Below are 16,274 nucleotides of genomic sequence, written 5' to 3' on the forward strand. Positions count from 1 at the left end.
ATTTTCATATTTTTGCTTTCACATGGTATCATTTTCCTTCTGCCTGAATAACTCCCTGTACTGCTATTAATGTGTATCTGCTGATGATAAATTCCTTCATGTTTTATTTGTATATAAATGTGTACTTATTTACCTTCATTTTGAAGGTTATTTTCACTGAATACAGAATTTAAGTTAGCATTTCTTTCAATCTTTTGATTATACTCTTCCACTGCCTTACTACTTCCATCATTTTGTAAGCAATTATTATTCTTGCTACTCTGCCATTCCTTTGTTTTTACTGCTTCCATTAAAAAGAAAAAATGTTCTTTTCCCCACAACAGTTTTACTTCAAATGTCTTGGTGTGGCTTTCTTTTGATGGCTGCTTCATATTTTTAGCAGTTTTTGAATCTTTATCTTAATGAATTCCATTGATTATAAAATGTTCAGATGTTATCGCTTCAAATATTGCACCTGCTCTTTCTCCTTTCTTTTCCTCTGATACTGAAATCCCAAATTAGACCTTTTCAAAATATGTCTTTTGCTCTTTCCTCCATTTATTTTTTGTTTGTTTTTCAATATGACATTCTAGATATTTCCTTCTGATATCTTCTTCACATCACCAGTTAACTCTTCATCTTCACTCATCCAATAATTGTGTAATTTTAATTTTTGTATTCTTTAGATCTAGAATTTTCAATAGATTATTTTAACTTTTCCCAGTGAAAAGGCTGTGCCTTGGGAATTCTTACTTCCCTAAACACCAGTCTTAGTAAGATGCATTTTTTTTTTAAATATATTTTATTGATTTTTGTACAGAGAGGAAGGGAGAGAGATAGAGAGCTAGAAACATCGATGAGAGAGAGTCATCGATAAGCTGCCTCTTGCACACCCCCTACTGGGGATATGCCCGCAACCAAGGTACATGCCCTTGACCGGAATCGAACCCGGGACCCTTTGGTTCCCAAGCCGACGCTCTATCCACTGAGCCAAACCGGTCTCGGCAGTGAGATGCATTTTTTGAGGCACTCCTCTTGAGTTAGATAATTTCATCCCAGTCTCTTAAGCTCTGATGTCCCATCAAGCATGGAACCATTCATTACACTGCATTATTCAGACTTCCATCTACCACTGCCTGATTTCAAGAGCCAGAGCCTAGAAATTAAATTCCCTGGAGTTAGCCTCACTTACCATTCAGCAATTCTGTTCTGTTGATGATTCATACAAATATTTATCATGAGCCCCAACTGGTTTGGCTCAGTGGATAGAGCACCAGCCTGCGGACTGAAGGGACCCAGCTTCAATTCAGGTTAAGGGCATGTACCTTGGCTGGGGGCACATTCCCAGTGGGGGGTGTGCAGGAGGCAGTTGATGGATGTTTCTCTCTCATCGATGTTTCTAACTCTCTCTTGCTCTCCCTTCCTCTCTGTAAAAAAATCAATAAAATATATTTTTAAAAATATTTATTTTGGTTTAGAACCAGACTGTGTGACTTCACTTTTCTTTCTGATATGCTGCCTTTCATTCAGAGTTGAAAAGGATTAAGATGAACAATTACTTTACCATCTTGAACAGAAGACATCTCTTTTTATTCAGAGTGTTAAAGAATACCTTGAAATATTTCAGTTTCATTGTTTATACACACATGCACGCACGCGTGCACACAGATACACACACACACGTGTATGTCATTTATTCATATATACACAATTCATATACATATACATATGTGTGTGTTTGTGTATGTCATTTGCATTCTCTTCTCAACAGAGAAGTATATTGTCATGTTCTCAATAGTTTGATTGCAGGAGAATCAAAGGAGTTCTAGCTTTATTTTCTGTTTGAATTATTTGTTACCAAAGTACTAATAATGATCTTGGCCTTCTGGTAATCTCCAAAATCTATTCTAGAACTATAATGTCTGTCTCAAGGGAAGTTAGTACTTGAGTTGGGATGAAGTCATCCTTATACCTGACAAGATGAGTAGAATATGTGTTTAAATTAAATTGCAAATGGTACGCTCTTAAATTTTATTTTCAGTAAAATACTACTTAACATGTAAGGCAGATCTTTTTCCCTTCAAAATGCATGACAGCCATTTACTAATGAATGCTTTTAAATCCACTGCCTGAGCTTAAGATATAATAAATTATAAATTCATAGTTTTTCTTTTTTCTTTTTTGCTTCACATATGGAGGAAAGGATTCAGGTATGGTAGGATTTGGGCCAGGAAAGTAAAAATATCAAAGCTTTATTTGAAAATTGGAAACAATTCTGTTTGTTAAGCCAGCATTTTCTCTTTGCACACCAATGAAAATCATTTAACACTTAATTAAGTCCCACTTAAATGAATAAACAATTGGTTTTTTTTTTCCTCCTAGTGACAGGGATTTATTACAAAAACAAAAAATAAAAAGAAAGAACTTGTATTGCTCATTTCTTTTGTTTTACTTTTCAGAGAACCCGTTCCTTTTTTTCCTTAGGGACTTCTACTTGGCATTTGTACAAGTAGCTTGTTATGGTTAAATGTTCTCATCTGATTGTATAAGTCACTCCCCAAATGTGTACAATACCCTTGAGTTTGTCACATTTTGTTCAGAGGCCAGATACCACCTCCTTTTGGTTCATGGCAATATGTTCCCTTTTAGTCTCCAACTTGGACATACTAATAATCTCCTGACCCCATCCTTCTATTTCTTAGCCCTTGCTCTGGAGTAAAACAGGCAGCTTTAATGTATAAGGACATCTGATGGCCTTAGTCATGTCCATATTCTAGAAACTCTGCATACAACCCTACTGTCCCCCAACCATTCACTCTGGGTAGTTGGCCAGATCTGAAAACCCAAACACCCCTGGATCTTATGAGAGGAATGAGGAGTAATGGGGATGTTGGATAGAAGTTTGTTCCATTGTCACATTCCTGACTCTTAATTCTATTCCTGACCAGAGCCCCTCATGCCTTCCACCTTCTATTTGGAGATGGTTGTGTGGTTTACATGTGTGTTCTAATAAAGGCTACACGGTATTCATATGACTTGGAATTATAAACTTACTTTCATTATCTCTGGGTGTCTCCTTCCTTGTCTCCTCCAGCAGGCACAGTGTCTTCCAGAGTATGTAGAGAGTAGAGAATGAATATATAAATGATGTCCTAAGGAGGATTATGAAAGGAATAAATAGAGGGGGAAAAAGGGTAGCAAACACTTTCCAAAAATGCACACCCCATACAGGTTTGGCAGCATGTTCCATTCAACAGTAAGAGTCATGGTATTTTCTCCCACTATGGGAAGATTCCAAGCTACCCCTGAGCTACCACAAGGACTGCAGAATGCTGGAATGCATCGATGGTCATGTTTCTGATGCTGAATGCCAAGGTCAGGTAACCCAAGCCTTGTATGTTATGCTCTCATCAGACACCACATCTTCTAGGAGCTAACACATCTCTTCTTTTCAAACCGTAGCTTATTATCTTTTAAAGCACTAACACATTAATTTACTGCCAAAGAATTGTGTTTCTTGTTATTAATTTTAAATTCTTTCATTTGTCTGTGTCAGCATCTGCAGTTGAAACTCCAAGATGCCTAGTTCCAGGGCGAATTCCCAGGGTGCAACATGGGAAGGGCATGCTTGCAGAGTCAGAAAAAACTTGTTTAGTTTGAGTCTTATCTTGGTGCCCTGCTGCCCTTTTTTAAACAAATGTATTGGATTTTCGTACTTTATTGCTGCTTCATAGCCGAATGTCTAAAATAGACTTCTCTAATTCTGTGTGAGAGAGAGTTTACTTAACAAACGATCCCATATCGCCTTTACAGGCGAGGTTGTTAACCGGGATTATTGTACACAGATAGCACATCACATGGGAAGCACTCACAGCTCCCTGGCTGTTAACATCCCTTTCCCCTGCTTCCACGGGTTCATGAATCATGAGCAGGGCTCTGAGCACACAGTGGTGAATAAAATTTGGCATGCTCTCTGTAAGTCGCATGCATTTTTTAACTGCGCTGCTCTGATTGAACAAGATCTTCCTGGGGAAATGACTGGCGTGGAGCATATTCCCAATAGCAATATTGCTTGTAGAATATCTCATTTAATTGTATTGCCAAGTTCATCAATTGAAGTTGCCAGCTGTTGCCCTTTCATCCAGTTGATTTTGGCCTTTCCTTTTTATTATCATAATTGTATGATTAACAGAGACAATGGCAGAGCTAGAAATGGTTATCAGGTTCAGGAAAGAGAAATGCTACAATGTTTTCATCCCATATGTGGGAAGATTGCCTGTCTGACCCGAGTCTAGGAAGAGGTGGGTGTGCAGCTTTAAAAGGCCCTAAGAAAGAGAGAAAGATGATTACAGTGGTTACAACCAACACTACCTGTTCAGTTCAGGCTAACTAAAAGTGGTGTGCAAATGTATTGTGGAACCTTCTCAGCTCTTCTCCTTTAAGTCTTTAATCAATGTTCATAAGCCCATCTCTCTCTCTCTCTCTGTCTCTCTCTCTGTCTCTCTCTCTCTCTCTCAAGAGTTAATATGCAAATTGACCATCAAGCCTTCACAAGATGGCAGTCTTCGACCAGGTCAGAAGGGGGGTTAGTGAGGGATGACCAAATGACTGAACAAGCAGGCTGCATGGGGTGACCAGGCCAGCAGGGGGGTTAGTGAAGGATAACCAAATAAATGAACAACCAGGCTGCATGGAGTGACCAAGGCCAGCAGGGAGGGGGCGCACTAAGGGGTGATCAGGCCAGGAGGAGGCAGTTAGGAGCAACCAGGCCTGCAGGGAGGCCTGCAGGGAGAGGGCAGTTGGGGGCGACTTGGCCAGCAGTGGGGGGCAATTAGGGGTGATCAGACTAGCAAGAGGAGCAGTTGGGGGCGACCAGGCCAGCAGGGGGTGTGCAGTTAGGGATAATCAGGCTGTCAAGCAGACGCAGTGAGGGGCGATCAGGTCAGTGGGGAGGGAGGAAAGTTAGGGGCGACTAGGCAGACAGGCAGGTGTGCAGTTAGGAGCCAGAAGTCCAGGATTGTGAGAGAAATGTCCAATTGCTGGTTTAGGCCCGATCTCCGGGATTGGCAGTCAGACATCCCCCGAGAGGTCCCAATTTGGAAAGGGTGCAGGCTGGGCTGAGAAGACCCCTCTCCCCCATGCATGAATTTCATGTACAGGGCCTCTAGTTTATTATAATTGGAAGGACATATCACTCTATGCCTGATCTCTATGTCCCCTCCTCTAAGTTTGACTTGACTTAAACATTTTCTATTTTTTTGAGACTAGCTTGGCTAGAAATTATCAATAGGCAACGGAAAAAGAAGGAAGTCCTGCCATTTGTGACAACATGGATGGACCTTGAGGGCATTATGTTAAGTGAACTAAGTTAGAGAAAGACGAATGCTATATGATCTTATTTACTAGTATATGTGGAATCTAAAACAAAGCAAAACAAAAGAACCAACTTCATAGATACAGAAAACATACTGGTGGTTGTCAGGGGCAGGGTGTGTGTGTGTGTGTGTGTGTGTGTGTGTGTGTGTATGTGTTGTGTGCTGTGTGTGTGAGAAATGGGTGAAGGGGGTCAAAAGGTACAAACTTCCAGTTATAAAATAAAATAAATAAGTTCTGGAAATGTAATGTACACCATGGTGGTTACAGTTAGTAATATTGTATAGTATGTTTGAAAATTGCTAAGAGAAATATTAAAAGTTGTCATCACATGAAAAAAATTATAACTTTGTGGTGATAGATGTTAACTAAACTTATTGTGGTGATCATTTTGCAAAATACAACTATCAAATCATTATGCTGTACTTCTAAAATTAATATATGTTAATTATATTTGAATAAAAACAAAACAATGGGAATTAAAAATTTCTATCACTTTACCTTTATGTATATTAGTAACATGTTGGAAAATAAATATAGTCAATTCAAATAACAAAGAATTTAGAAAAATACTTTACTAAGTCTATTCATTATATTAATATTACCTGGTCATAGCTAATACTTATACGTTGGCTGTAATTCAAAATAATCTCTCACAACATATTTGTGACATAATTGTCCCAATTCCAGAAGAGGTGATTTAATTCCCAATTTTGTTGTATTGAGTATTCAAAATAGTAACATGATGGAGTTGAAAATGATAGATCTTAAATATGATTGGTATTAAAATCATCTAGTAAAAACACTCTCATTTTATAAATGAAATATAGGAGATATTGACTTGCACAAGGCCACAAAACCAGCCTCTGGCAGTATCAGGGACTAGACCTTTGGGATGAGAATCACATCCTGATTCTACTATTCTAGGCTCTTCTCCTTGGCCAGACACATGAACCTATATCGCTAATGGAAATGGAATACAATTCATACATGTCTCAAAATAGCCAGGATAAGGTTAATACAGGGTGTTTAAATATGTGGAACATAAATGATACATTTTGTACATCCAATACATGGCATGTACCGTGGGGTTAATTCTGAAGATTCAATTTTTCCCAGCCCACTAGCTAAATCGAACTGAGGTGGATGAGGTAGAATGTCTCTGGAAAACCCGATGGAATGGACACTACCTCAGTCTTGATCTTGGGCCTAGAATTGCTCTCAAGCTTGTGTGCCTCATTCTTGGTGTTCAGCAACTTAGTCATGTGACCCTGAGCAAATCACTTCTCTACTCACTTTCTTCACCTGACTTTCTTCACCTGCCAAACAGGGGTCAGAGTGCCTATCTTGAAGAGTTTGATTCTGCTCTAAACAAAATTATATGAAAGACCTAGTCTTTGAGCAGAGTACGCAATCGAAGGTTCTTGGTTTCCTCCCTTCTCTCGCATCTGTCTTTGCAATGTTACTTATGTTATGAACCTACTATTGTCTCATCATTTCCTTGATAGTTTTTCAAAATAAAACTGTTTTTACTTTCGTTCCCCTCTGGGGACAGCAGTGATATTTAAATACTATCTTGGAAACATGGTCACTTACACTTCCTTTTTTCATCTTTGTACGGAAATGCTCATTTGTGATAGAACTGCCACATAGCTTGAAGAAGAAGGAAAGTCAGAGGATGAATGACTATTTTCCAGAAGACAGGTAAAGCATATTTGGTAGATTAATTCTCAATTCACCTTCTGAGAGGAAAAAGGACAGAACCCTCATTTACCAAGATTCTAAAGAGATCTTCAGCAAGTCCCTAGCCAGCCCCACATCACTTGGTTTTGAAGCATTCCTTCCCCATGGTTTTCTTTTCTTTCTTTTTTCTTTTTTATTGTCTAAAGTTTTACATATGTCTCCTTTTTCTCTGATTGCCCGCCCTCCCAGCCATTCCCACCCAGGTAAGCCCCCACAGCCCCAGTGTCTGCGTCCATTATACTAATACGCATGCACACAAGTCCTTTGGTTGCTCTCTAACCAGAGCATGGTTTTCTTGACCAGGTCCCAAACCTTTTAGTGAGCTGCAAGAAGACTAGAGGAAACAGTAGCTCTTTCCCCTGACATGCACATGTCTGCTGGAACACAGGAGAGGGAGGGCATGTGTGTGGATCAGGGAATCAATCTTTCTGCCTATCATCCTCTTTTTCTCTGGAAGAAAGTGAGTTAGTGCAATTACCTTACCCAGAACAATTACCTTGTTTTAAGCTGTTTATTCTCCGGAGAAAGGTGTTTTTGGAAACAAATAGCACGTTGCAAGAAAAATGGATTTTTAAAAACTACTTGCATCAATACTGAGTGTGGGCAATGGGGAACCGTTGGGAAGGCTGTCTGTCCTTCTTTCAGACTAAGACTGCATTTTCTATTGGGGTCCACCAGGCAAAAGGGGACACATATGCTGACCAGCTGAGTTATGATACCCTTTTGGGGGCTGGATATTGAGAGAGAATTTGGTGTTCTGACCTTGGAGCTTTGGACTCAGGGTCCACTCTCCAGGTGTGTTCTTTGCTCTGAAAAGTGTGTCCTGACTTAACCCAATCACTCTTAAATTACTCTTCTGCAGAGGGGAGAATAAGAATCAACCATGAAGAACTTCCAAAAGCAGTTAAATGAAGACTTGACAGTCTATTCAAAACAACTCACACTTTAAAGAAAAGTCTGTCCTCTAGGAAGGGCCCAGCGTGACTTCCTTTCCCTGAGACCTAGGTTAATGGCAATTCCCAGAGACTAGATTTCAGCAAACACAACAGGAGCCATCAGAAGGGAGAGAGCTTTCTAAAAAAAATTTAGGGGATCCCGGAGTGATTAGGATCACAGACAAAGGAATTGGGGGAGTGGTAAAATGAATATGGATCACATATCACTGAAAGCACCCATGACTGTAATTCCCCCATACCTCTCGAGTGTCATGTCATGGTACATGCAGGCATATTTAGCATCATTGCAACAATGGCTTTATTCTAGCGTATTCTTCCCAGCTTGGCATTTAAAGCCTTCTTTTCCTTTTCCTTTGAGTTTTTCAGGAGTGCTATCTGATCTGCTGTTAAAAAAAAATGTTAGAAGGAGAAGCACGACCACAGCAAGGCTCAAAGTTGAACAAAACAGAGTTTCCGCGGAGGCAGCAGGCTGGGAGTTGGGCTGCCGAGGCGGCCACGTCTTTCAGGGCGCCGGACTCGCCTCCGAGAGGTCAGCCAGCTCTGCTCACACCCTGAGGCTGGTGCGGGGCTCCGCGAACACAAGTCTGGAGGCGGTTCGGGCGCGGATTGCATCTGCGGAGCATGGAGACACCCGAGGTGCAGAGGGGCGCGCGGTCTCAGCAGGGCTCACCTGCGCCTCCCGCCCCGCCCCCCGGGGCCTCCGGCCCCGCCCCTCCCGCCGCCATGCCCCGCCCTTTTCCCCGCCCCTCCATCCTCATTGGCTTCCGCGCGGAGGGGCGGAGCCCAGAGGCCCGGGGGTCTCACCAGCGCTGCGGACCGGCTTCTGCACTCGGTCGTCCCCGGCCCGGCGGCGGCGGGCACGGCCAGCGACTCCGGCAGCGGCCGCGGCGGCAGCGCTCGCCCCGCCGCGCGAGGCCATGGGGGCGCGCTCTTGCTCCGGGTGTGCAGCGGCCGGCGTCTCGGGGCGCCCTGCCCGGCGGCTGTAGGGAGCGGCCGTGGAGCAGTCACTCGCTAGAGACCCCCCGAGGACCTGCTCGCTCATCATCCCCGGGCTCGCCGGTGTGACTCCGGGCTCCGGGGCGTGGAAAAGGAAGAGGAACCGTCTTTCCCGGGGAAGCGGGCGAAGACCATGGGGAGAGCGGCCGCTGCCGGAGAAGGCGCGGGAGGAGCGCGCCGGTGGCTCCCGTGGCTCCCGTGGCTCCCGTGGCTGGGGCTGTGCTTCTGGGCGGCGGGGGCCGCGGCTGCCCGAGGTAAGCGCGGGGCAGAGCGAGCGGCTGGGCTGGGGGGCGAGGCTAGAGGACCGAGGGGGACCCACACCCACGGCGCCGGCTCCCCAAGTTGAGCCCCGCACCTCTCTCTCTCCCTCTCCGCGCACCGAGCCCAGCTGGGTGGGGATCGGGCGGAGGACCTCGGAGAGGACCATGGCTTCCCACCCCAAGTTTGCGACCGGGAGTGATCCTACAGGTTGCTCTCACGGGTCCCTTCCCCTGTTACTCTCCGGGCTCGCTCCATTCATTCCCCAAGCCCTCCCCAATTGCTGCAGACCAGAGTACCCCCACCTCTCTGCCTCCAGGCTCGCTGTTCCCCGTTTCCTCCACTTCCTTCCAAAGCGAGACCGCTCCTGGGTGGGCGCCCATCGTGGGAAGAGAGTTCTTGGGAAGAGGGGTCTGGTGACGCGAGTCTCAGTGGGGTGGGCTTGGAGAGGGCACCTTTTCCCCTTGCGGGAGTGGCGCCGGGGCTGAAGTCCGCTAAGCTCTGCACCCCTTGGGCGACACTAGCTCCTGGGTAGCCCCAGGCTGTGGTTTGAGGAGGCTGCGTGGCTGCAGGAGCTGGGAAGGCTGAGCGCACCGTCCGTCCGCGTGTACCTGCGCCCTCCGTGCGGGGCGCGGGGAGTGCTGGCCGGAGGCCGCTGGCCGGCGCGTCCTCCCAGCCCGGGAGCCTGCGAGCTCGGGCCCCACTGAGCAGCAGGGAATCCGACTTAAAAATGTTAGACCCCGTTTTCCCGGGTTCTCTGGACTCCAGCAGAGGGAAATGGTATAGTATAACTGGTTTCGGCTCCACCTTGAGCGAGGAAGGGGAGCGTGAACTTGGAGACAAATACCGCGGACTTGCGTTGAAGCTGATCAGAGGCGTTTTGCACAGAGCTCGGGTATTGGGGCTTTTTTTTTTTTTTTAAACCTTTGAAACAATCGGGAAGCTTCGCCTTCCCGCCCTTCTTTCCTTTTCCCTTTCCATTCCCCCTGGTAGCATCCATTAGGGCTTAGAATATGTCATTGCACTAAATGATGCCCCTAACGCTGGTCTGGTGAGAGATGGCACTGATGTGGCCACCTCCCCCTCGGTTCCGCTGGCCATCCTGGACAGACTCCAGTGGCCGCGAGACAGAAAGGGGTGGGAAGGATTGAGGGCGGCCACAAAAGGACCCACATAATCTCGTTTTTTTATAAAAGCTAACGGTTTGTGAAAGCAGCCCTGCTGTCTGGCATAAGGGATTGTTTTTTAAAAGTAGGTTGAGCCTTTCCGTTTTATGATCCTGTTCAGTGACTATGCATTGCATTTCCTGAAAAGTTCTTTTTTTTTTTTTTTTTTTTTTTTTTTTTTAATGGAGCAGGCTTTTTAAAAAGCAGGAAAGGTTTACAAAGGCGTCTCAGTGGTTGCACACTGAGGGACGGTGAGGACGCATGGTTCTCTTTTTCTCGCTGCAAGAAGCACAAGCTTCAGCCATTTCATTTAATCCTGAGAAGCCTCCTTGCAAAGTCAGCTCCGAGTTGTTTTCCATTGACTGCGATGGGGGGAAAGCCGGCCTTTTCTCTTCTCCATGTTAACCTACATGTATGCGTTACCCATACCTCGCAGTGACCGACTCTGTGTCCTGACCCCTTAGACTCTGGCTGGCGGAGCTGTCTGGAAGCCAGCCCCACACAAGAAGTGGGAGCATGCCAGAAGCCTCTTTGGCTGGAGTTGTGCTGGCTGTGAAACTAAGGCTAGCACCTCTTGTCGGCAAGCTGTTCTTTAAAGGTCTCCTGGAAAACATACTGTACACGCTGCAGGCTTATGTACAACAAACGTGCGACATAGATCGTAGTAACGTTCGAGACACATGGAGTGGAAGCACTAAATCCAACTAATATTTCCCTCGTCGTATTTTACTTTCTGGGGCATGAAGTCCATTACCGGTAGCATCTGTCAGAGATTCTTCAGTCAGCAGGCTGCTGCGAAACCTGCGGAGCCACGTGTACCTGGCTGTGGACAGGTGGGCACAATTGGAGTGCTCAGAACGCAGGGTGTGCTTTAATGCTACTTAAGTTCTCCCAGCCCAGGGAGGTGGCCATTCAGTCAAAGCAAGGGCAGGTGCGCTCTGTGGGCGTGCTGGCCCAGGAGTCTCACCGGGCTCTTTCCGGTTGGCTCCAGGTTCTTCTTATTTATTCAAGTAACTTGTTTTTTCTTCTGCAAACCTTTTCATGTGGATTTGAACCAAGATAGTCAGCCTTTCCTACTTAACAGAGCTTACAGAAGTATGCCATTCGCTTCAAGGATGGAAGCATGTTTAACAACCCAGTAGCGTTCTCTTTACAATTATTCATCATTTATTTGTTTTCGTGATTGCACCAATGACTCCCCCCCCCCCCACCTTTTTTTTCCCTTTCCTTTTCCACACTTAATGAAAAACCTTCTGAAGATCAGAGTAGGATTTCTGATGATAGGCTCTGAATATGATGAAAGAGGAAGATACTTGAGGTAAGGAGTGTCTGCAGAAATCAGTGGTGGCCCAAATAGCAGTGTTCTGTTTCTCTCCCTGGTAAGCAAGACTTGCCTCTTTGGATTTATGTACCCGACTGGTGGCATGCTCTAAGGAAGGCACTTTAGTGCCATGTTTACTGTACATTTCAACACTTTCCAACTTAAAAGAAGGTTGTTTAAAAGTTATTCATGACCTGCCAAGTGTTAATTGAATCTACATCATGTTGTCATACTGATTGGTTTCTGTTCTTTGCATCAAGGAGTACTGCCTTCACTCTGGTTGGGATCCTGTATTAGATTCTGTACATAAGATGTCCTAATCTACCGGCGTGGCTCAGTGGTTGAGCATTGACCTCTGCACCAGGAGGTGATGGTTCGATTCCAGGTCAGGGCACACGCCTGGGTTGTGGGCTGGTTCCCCGGTGTGGGACGTGTAAGAGGCAACTGATCAATGATTCTCATCGTTGATGTTTCTATCTCTCTCTCCCTTCTTCTCTGAAATCAGTAAAAATATATTTTAAAAAATTAACGCAGGGAGACAGATTGAGCTTTTGCACAATGCCTTGCTTTAAAAATTTCCTTCTCAATGAAATCTCTTACAGTAACTGTAGCAAAGCATTAAGGGCAAGAGAAGCATATGCTTATTTTATAGGCATAATAGGGTCATATGGTTTGTGCATGCTTAAATCTCCTTATCTACCTAGTTCATACAGTATTAAATCTGTAGTCATTTTCTCCTTTATGTTATTAGCGTATCCCGACTCACCTCCACCTCTTTTCCTCTTTCCGTCCCCTTTCCTCAAAAAAAAAACAAAACAAAAAAAAAACAAAAAAACTGTCCTATAGGGCTCCCAGAAAAGAGTCTTTTCTCTCAATTTCCTGCCAGGCTTGTCTTTTCCTGACTCTTGGGTTGTGCTCCGGGCTTGCGCAGACTGGAGGCACTATCTTTTCCCACCCAGCAGTGCGTCTCAGTGCTGTGACCTGGCTCTGTATCCGCAGCACTTGTCACACTTTGCCATGGTCTTGACTGTGACAAACTTTTCTATCTCCTCACTGACTTGTACACTGGTTTTTTATTGACCTCCTTCTACGAAATATTGTCTACAACTTAAAATGGTGCCAACTTTGAAGGTTCATCAAGAAATCGGTTTATCTAATGGACACAGACAGCCGGGGGTAAGGTTATGAGTGGGGGGTGGTGGTGGTGGTGGGGCAATGGAACGATAAGGACACATATGTAATACCTTAATTAATAAAGAAAAAAAGAAAAATATTGGCTTATCAGGAGATGGGGAATGTTTGGTACCTTCCCCTTAGACTTTTCTGACTCCTGTTTTAATACAGGGGCTGGAGACCCTGATCCCATGCATTAAAATATAATCCAAAGACAGGTGTACTGAGAAAGGAAGGTGGTGGTGGTGATACAGATCCTCTTAGTGGATGAGCACATGTGTTCACAGAGAGGCCAGATGTGCCCTGCTTCTGATTACACCTTTGCCACTAATTCTGACTATTCTGTACTCCAGACAGTGCTACTTGACCAGCCCTGTCATTGTCTTCTCTTCTGTCCTCCTTATCCCGATGCCTTCATGAACTGACAGCTTGATGGAAACTTCCTTCTGTCATTCTCGACTGCGCACTCCAGATAAAGACACCTATCTGCTCACCCCTTCCCTGGCTTACATGGCCAACGTTGACACGACAATGGGCCATCGTCTGCTACACTTTTTAGGTTATGCTTATTTTTACGAGAAAGCATTTTTCCAGCCTGGCTTGATTATAAAAGAATAATAGTCATTGTTCCCTATAGTGTCTGCCATTGATTATTCTAAAAGCTTTACACATTTAGGTCTTCCCTCTATGAGATAATATTAGTTTCTCATTTTTAAGGGCACACAGAGGCTGAATCACTTTCTCAAGACCATGGAGTTTGTATGAGGCGGAGCCTGGATTTGAACCAACCACGTAGGCCAGCCCTAGAATCCACAGCAATGCCAATTTTCTAAACTGCGCCGAAAAGAAAATGCCCCTGATATTCTGGTGAGACAGAGTACTAAAATTATATCTCTATAACTGGGAGAGCTGTAGAGGACTTTAGAGTAGCTTAAATAAATCTATAAATATATTCAGATAAATCTCAGAGATTTATGTTGTGTGAAAACAACCACCCTCTAACCATTCAGCTTAATATACTTTGGGATTGGATTCACGCTTAACATTCCGAATGCCCGTGTCTAATATGATAGCTTGCTTTTTTTTTTTTTCCTCCCCAATTTTGAATTTCAACAACAAAAAAATATTACTCTGATTGAATACACCATCCATGGAATGGCAGATCCCAAGAGACTATTTGTTGCATGTCTTATATTTTTAGCCTTGTTTGCTGGCAAAATGTGGAGCATGAGATTTGAGAATAGATTGTTAACACCAGAGGCTGCTGTTTCTGCTGTTTTGGGTATATTCCTGCTGCTGCTCTCACAAGGCAGATGGCTGGATTCATTTATAGAAAATAGATATTCATTCTCTTCTGCATTTCCACTTTGAAAAGAACTTCTAATTGTTTGTGCCACATTGCATCGGATGGCCTTATTGTGCGCATACACATGCCGTGCGTAGATAATTGTCAGAATTAGGCGGGTGTCAGTGTGTTCCGTTTGCAAACTCCGTTGTGCTTTTGGAGTATTTCTTTGGAAAGTGGGTTTGTGTGTGGTATGGTGGGCACAGCATACTGTGTCCTTAATCCTCCCATCCCTACCCACCCCCTCCTACACCGAACTAAAAATGAAGGGCAGAAATATTAAAGTTTTGTTTATGTGGCTAAAGTAAAAATGATACGCCTGCATGTATTATGCTTTTCTTATGACATCAGATGGCCACAGGGCATAAATGACTTCCTAATATTGTTTCCAAGAAGACAGGAGTAAGGTGAAGGCTGTATTCTTCCTATAGGATCGGGTCCTCTGACGGTTACCTTCATAAATAAGGGAAATGCAAAGCCGAAAGCTGTCTTTCAAGTGAGGTCAGTGCAGCTTCACTCAATGCAGATCCTGACTATTTGCTCCCACATTTCTGGTTCAGAAAGTGCAGAAGAGACTGCCTCCCCAGAGGGAGACATTGGCACACGGATCCCTTTGGAAACCAACCCTGTAAGGATAGGAGGAATTATGTGGGAAAATATCACCTGACAAGCGCAACTTGACTAAGAGAAGATTTACGAATGTTTTCTTGTTGTCCAAATTGAAAATGTAATTTCTCAATCAGGTAAGTCGAAGGGAAAATGACATTGCAGACATTCCAGAAGATAATTGACTGGCAGGCAGGCATGGGAAGCAGGAGATTGACGAGACCAAAGTGAAGAAATCCTTCTGACTGCTTCAAGAACCCAACCAGTAGTGGGATAGCTATGTTTAATATTCATAACTTTTGATAAGTTACTATAAAAGCAAATTTATTTACTAAATATTGAATGAGCAGATTTGCCTCTAAATACATTTGTAGCATGTTGTGTAGCGTTGTTTGAAAGTGATTGGTGGCTTCTGCTTGCAACAGTACTTATTTAGAAACTATCATCTTTATTTGAGTTTAATTTAATACAATCTACTGGGAGAGGAGGGGGACCAAATAAATGATCATGGGTTAGGGAAGCTAAGTCGGTAATATGGTATATTTGAAACTCACAAATCAGTGCCTTTCAAATGTTAATGTGCATTTGAGTCACTGCCTTTCTTGTTAACATTCACATTCTGATTTCGCAAACCCGACATTCTGCATTTCTGCCATGCTCCCTGATGACATAATCCATTGGCCATAGATGATAGTCACTCAGGATTTTTATTTTCAATATATATATATATTTACTTGGAAGGCAGTGCGAAGTGGAATTTAATGTGTGACTATTTAAAAAATGCCAACAGAAGACTAGGCAAGCACAAATGTCAGTTTTAACTCAAACATGCAACCACTCATAAAACTAATAGAGCACCATTCTGATGCAATATAATGTCTTCATTTCAGCATTTGTAAAGATACATGAAATACTTTAAAACTCTTGAATTTTATTTTGAAGTAGTTGAGGACTTACGTCTGCATCTATCTAATTTCCTGTAATAGAGAGGAAACTGAGTCCTCCAGAAGTTGAACAGTTTGCCCAAGACTTTTGTTAAAGAAGAGGCACTGTTAGCCCTCTTCAATGTTCCTTCATTTTACTGTAGCTCTTAAAATGATCCAGAGTATAGGATAATGAGAGAAGTACACTATAGTTATAGTGTAGAACAAAACCAGTTGGTTAAAAACAAACAAACAAACAAACACAAACAAACAAACGGCAGCATTCATTTGGGGTCTTAATATTCCCCAAGGAGCTGGACTGTTATAGTCACATGTGGTGTAGGAGCTGGTGATTGGGGTCTTTGTCATAAGACAGTCATCTCTACCCATTATGTACTGTTACTCAGCACCTGGCAGTGCTTGTCCAATAGCAGG

General features: G+C 43.7%; 1 protein-coding gene across 9 annotated transcripts in view; it reads left to right on the top strand.

Moving 5' to 3' along the window:
- The first annotated feature begins 8,894 nt into the window (after positions 1-8,894).
- Positions 8,895-16,274, top strand: part of UNC5D (unc-5 netrin receptor D) — a 495,999-nt gene continuing 488,619 nt past the window's right edge. For all 9 annotated transcript variants that reach the window (XM_084879252.1, XM_084879255.1, XM_084879254.1 and 6 more), the window contains exon 1: positions 8,895-9,301. In XM_084879252.1, coding sequence (XP_084735378.1) covers positions 9,181-9,301 — 121 coding nt within the window. In that variant the 5' untranslated portion in view covers positions 8,895-9,180. The remainder of the gene's footprint in view (positions 9,302-16,274) is intronic.

This window comes from Pipistrellus hanaki (genome assembly GCF_964339955.1).
Source record: "Pipistrellus hanaki genome assembly, chromosome: 3".
In the NCBI taxonomy this organism is placed as follows: Eukaryota; Metazoa; Chordata; class Mammalia; order Chiroptera; family Vespertilionidae; genus Pipistrellus; species Pipistrellus hanaki.